This window comes from Oncorhynchus mykiss, chromosome 4 (genome assembly GCF_057628025.1).
Source record: "Oncorhynchus mykiss isolate SJ-2025 chromosome 4, ASM5762802v1, whole genome shotgun sequence".
In the NCBI taxonomy this organism is placed as follows: domain Eukaryota; kingdom Metazoa; phylum Chordata; class Actinopteri; order Salmoniformes; family Salmonidae; genus Oncorhynchus; species Oncorhynchus mykiss.
The window spans coordinates 69,502,501-69,507,500 of NC_143025.1; the positions used below are offsets into that span (position 1 = coordinate 69,502,501).

Sequence of the window (5,000 nt, forward strand, 5' to 3'; positions counted from 1 at the left end):
TTCAATCAAAGTAACACGTTTTGTTACTCAATACCCTTTATAACACGTTGTCCCCAACACTGGGTTCAGCCAATAGAAATTCTCCTCTAGTCTCTACGGCTTTGTGTCCTGTACTGGGGGCTGCATTAAGGCTGGTTATAGGACACACAGTGACCGACGCCAGAGGATGTATTCTACGAATGCCAAAAACATTTAAAGGTACAAGTTCTGACCGGTGTATCTTTTAAACAGGAAGAATGTGACCCGACGTCCTGCTTGACCGAGGGGAGGTGCTCCAGGATGTCATATTACATCACGTATCACTGGATATATTTACGGGGGGAGTGAGAGATGTGAGCCAATGGAACAGCGTGTGAGAGGAAGATAAGAAAGAGAATGAGAGACAGAAATTACGGAAGGAGTGAAACAGTGAGAACAACCGAAAGGTGCGAGAGAAGGGTTGAGACAGAGAAAGCAAAACTGAAACAGAGAGGTCGCGCTCCGAAGAGGAGAGAATCAAAAGCAGCATGTAGTGTGTAACTAGTGGTATGACTCACCGGGGCCCAGCTTGGCCACAGCATAGAGCAGGTCGTAGTTGATGACGGGCGTGGTCTCGTCTATCTGCTGCCAGCCAATGGGCGGCGAGCCGGGAGGGGAGATGAGGAACTGTTTAGAGGGCTGGGGAGGAGCCAGGTGCAGGTTATCACCATCTGATACTGGGTTCTGGACCTGAGGGAGGAAGGGATAGAGAGACAGAGGGATAGAGAGGGAGAGAGAGATAGGGGGGGGGGGGGATACAGACCAATTATTAGTGAATCAGTTTTAATCAGATGTCTCTTAGTGATTGGCTTTTTTGAAATAATTCAGGACAAGGCTGTACGATTCTACACTCCAGACAGTCAGTTAGTTCCACATCTTAGTTCCAAGGGTCCTGCTGAGACCTGATTCAGCCAGCCAGAGAGCTGAGGTTAAAGGACACTGGCTGGGAAGGATCCTTGTCTGGGCCATGGGTTACTCTCCACTGTTCCCCAGGACCAACACCAGTCTACTGGGTTACAGACCTCCCTGTTCTCCAGGACCAACACCAGTCTACTGGGTTACAGACCTCCCTGTTCTCCAGGACCAACACCAGTCTAATGGGTTACAGACCTCCACTGTTCCCCAGGACCAACACCAGTCTACTGGGTTACAGACCTCCCTGTTCTCCAGGACCAACACCAGTCTAATGGGTTACAGACCTCCCTGTTCTCCAGGACCAACACCAGTCTACTGGGTTACAGACCTCCCTGTTCTCCAGGACCAACACCAGTCTACTGGGTTACAGACCTCCCTGTTCTCCAGGACCAACACCAATCTACTGGGTTACAGACCTCCCTGTTCCCCAGGACCAACACCAGTCTACTGGGTTACAGACCTCCCTGTTCTCCAGGACCAACACCAGTCTAATGGGTTACAGACCTCCCTGTTCTCCAGGACCAACACCAGTCTACTGGGTTACAGACCTCCCTGTTCTCCAGGACCAACACCAGTCTACTGGGTTACAGACCTCCCTGTTCTCCAGGACCAACACCAATCTACTGGGTTACAGACCTCCCTGTTCTCCAGGACCAACACCAGTCTACTGGGTTACAGACCTCCCTGTTCTCCAGGACCAACACCAGTCTACTGGGTTACAGACCTCCCTGTTCCCCAGGACCAACACCAGTCTACTGGGTTACAGACCTCCCTGTTCCCCAGGACCAACACTAGTCTACTGGGTTACAGACCTCCCTGTTCCCCAGGACCAACACTAGTCTACTGGGTTACAGACCTCCCTGTTCTCCAGGACCAACACCAGTCTACTGGGTTACAGACCTCCCTGTTCCCCAGGACCAACACCAGTCTGTCTAATGGGTTACAGACCTCCCTGTTCCCCAGGACCAACACTAGTCTACTGGGTTACAGAGCCACATCACCACCTGGCCTGTCATCTTGACTAACAGCTAATAGGTCCAGATCACATGTAGATCATCAGAGTGCTGTGAAGTGTTTGTGTGCTCCAGCCTCCAGGCAGCACAGCGTAACACACCGGCCCTGCAGATATTATCTCTAACAGGAATATAAGTCATGGACTTAATCTCTCTCTGTCTGCCTCAGCGGAGTGCTTGTGACCCTGATAACCACTGGGAGAGGAATTAGACAGGCCGATTGGCGATTGTGGAGCAATCACAAGCTGCTTCTGCAAGGAGGAGGGCACACACACTCACTCACACACACACACACACACACACACACACACACACACACACACACACACACACACACACACACACACACACACACACACACACACACACACACACACACACACAGGAGAGGGTTTTATTATTATTAGTCACACTGCATCAGTGACAAAATGTAAACATGAGACTATTTTCCATAAACACAGTTTTTCCCTAAACTACACACCCTAACCAAAGTTTGTGTACACACACATATATATATATATATATATATATATATATATATATACAGTGCCTTGCGAAAGTATTCGGCCCCCTTGAACTTTGCGACCTTTTGCCACATTTCAGGCTTCAAACATAAAGATATAAAACTGTATTTTTTTGTGAAGAATCAACAACAAGTGGGACACAATCATGAAGTGGAACGACATTTATTGGATATTTCAAACTTTTTTAACAAATCAAAAACTGAAAAATTGGGCGTGCAAAATTATTCAGCCCCCTTAAGTTAATACTTTGTAGTGCCACCTTTTGCTGCGATTACAGCTGTAAGTCGCTTGGGGTATGTCTCTATCAGTTTTGCACATCGAGAGACTGACATTTTTTCCCATTCCTCCTTGCAAAACAGCTCGAGCTCAGTGAGGTTGGATGGAGAGCATTTGTGAACAGCAGTTTTCAGTTCTTTCCACAGATTCTCGATTGTATTCAGGTCTGGACTTTGACTTGGCCATTCTAACACCTGGATATGTTTATTTTTGAACCATTCCATTGTAGATTTTGCTTTATGTTTTGGATCATTGTCTTGTTGGAAGACAAATCTCCGTCCCAGTCTCAGGTCTTTTGCAGACTCCATCAGGTTTTCTTCCAGAATGGTCCCGTATTTGGCTCCATCCATCTTCCCATCAATTTTAACCATCTTCCCTGTCCCTGCTGAAGAAAAGCAGGCCCAAACCATGATGCTGCCACCACCATGTTTGACAGTGGGGATGGTGTGTTCAGGGTGATGAGCTGTGTTGCTTTTACGCCAAACATAACATTTTGCATTGTTGCCAGAAAGTTCAATTTTGGTTTCATCTGACCAGAGCACCTTCTTCCACATGTTTGGTGTGTCTCCCAGATGGCTTGTGGCAAACTTTAAACAACACTTTTTATGGATATCTTTAAGAAATGGCTTTCTTCTTGCCACTCTTCCATAAAGGCCAGATTTGTGCAATATACGACTGATTGTTGTCCTATGGACAGAGTCTCCTACCTCAGCTGTAGATCTCTGCAGTTCATCCAGAGTGATCATGGGCCTCTTGGCTGCATCTCTGATCAGTCTTCTCCTTGTATGAGCTGAAAGTTTAGAGGGACGGCCAGGTCTTGGTAGATTTGCAGTGGTCTGATACTCCTTCCATTTCAATATTATCGCTTGCACAGTGCTCCTTGGGATGTTTAAAGCTTGGGAAATATTTTTGTATCCAAATCCAGCTTTAAACTTCTTCACAACAGTATCTCAGACCTGCCTGGTGTGTTCCTTGTTCTTCATGATGCTCTCTGCGCTTTTAATGGACCTCTGAGACTATCACAGTGCAGGTGCATTGATACGGAGACTTGATTACACACAGGTGGATTGTATTTATCATCATTAGTCATTTAGGTCAACATTGGATCATTCAGAGATCCTCACTGAACTTCTGGAGAGAGTTTGCTGCACTGAAAGTAAAGGGGCTGGATAATTTTGCACGCCCAATTTTTCAGTTTTTGATTTGTTAAAAAAGTTTGAAATATCCAATAAATGTCGTTCCACTTCATGATTGTGTCCCACTTGTTGTTGATTCTTCACAAAAAATACAGTATTATATCTTTATGTTTGAAGCCTGAAATGTGGCAAAAGGTCGCAAAGTTCAAGGGGGCCGAATACTTTCGCAAGGCACTGTATACAGTTGAAGTCAGAAGTTTACATACACTTTAGCAAAATACATTTAAACTCAGTTTTTCACAATTCCTGACATTTAATCCTAGTATAAATTCCCTGTTTTAGGTCAGTTAGGATTACCACTTTATTTTAAGAATGTCCATTTGGAAGACCCATTTGCGACCAAGCTATAACTTCCTGACTGATGTCTTGAGATGTTGTTTCAATATATCCACATAATTTTCTTTCCTCATGATGCCATGTATTTTGTGAAGTGCACCAGTCCCTCCTGCAGCAAAGCACCCCCACAACATGATGCTGCCACCCCCGTGCTTCACGGTTGGGATGGTGTTCTTCGGCTTGCAAGCCTCCCCCTTTTTCCTCCAAACATAACGATGGTCATTATGGCGAAACAGTTCTATTTTTGTTTAATGAGACTAGAGGACATTTCTCCAAAAAGTACGAACTTTGTCCCCATGTGCAGTTGCAAACTGTAGTCTGGCAGTTTTATAGCGGTTTTGTATCAGTGGCTTCTTCCTTGCTGAGCGGCCTTTCAGGTTATGTCGATACAGGACTCGTTTTACTGTGGATATAGATACTTTTGTACCTGTTTCCTCCAGCATATTCACAAGGTCCTTTGCTGTTGTTCTGGGATTGATTTACACTTTTTGCACCAAAGTACATTCATCTCTAGGAGACAAAACGCATCTCCTTCCTGAGCGGTATAATGGCTGCGTGGTCCCGTGGTGTTTATACTTTCGTACTATTGTTTGTACAGATGAGCGTGGTACCTTCAGGCATTTGGAAATTGCTCCCAAGGATGAACCAGACTTGTGGAGGTCTACAATTTGTTTGGCTGATATATTTTGATTTTCCCCATGATGTCAAGCAAAGAGGCACTG

At 45.6% G+C, this 5,000-nt stretch overlaps 1 protein-coding gene across 3 annotated transcripts in view; it reads right to left on the reverse strand.

Annotated features, from left to right (window-relative positions):
* Positions 1-5,000, reverse strand: part of rcan2 (regulator of calcineurin 2) — a 125,450-nt gene that overhangs the window by 16,378 nt on the left and 104,072 nt on the right. For all 3 annotated transcript variants that reach the window (XM_036975851.2, XM_036975852.2, XM_090232887.1), the window contains one exon: positions 537-708. In XM_036975851.2, the coding sequence (XP_036831746.1) occupies positions 537-708 (172 nt within the window). The remainder of the gene's footprint in view (positions 1-536; positions 709-5,000) is intronic.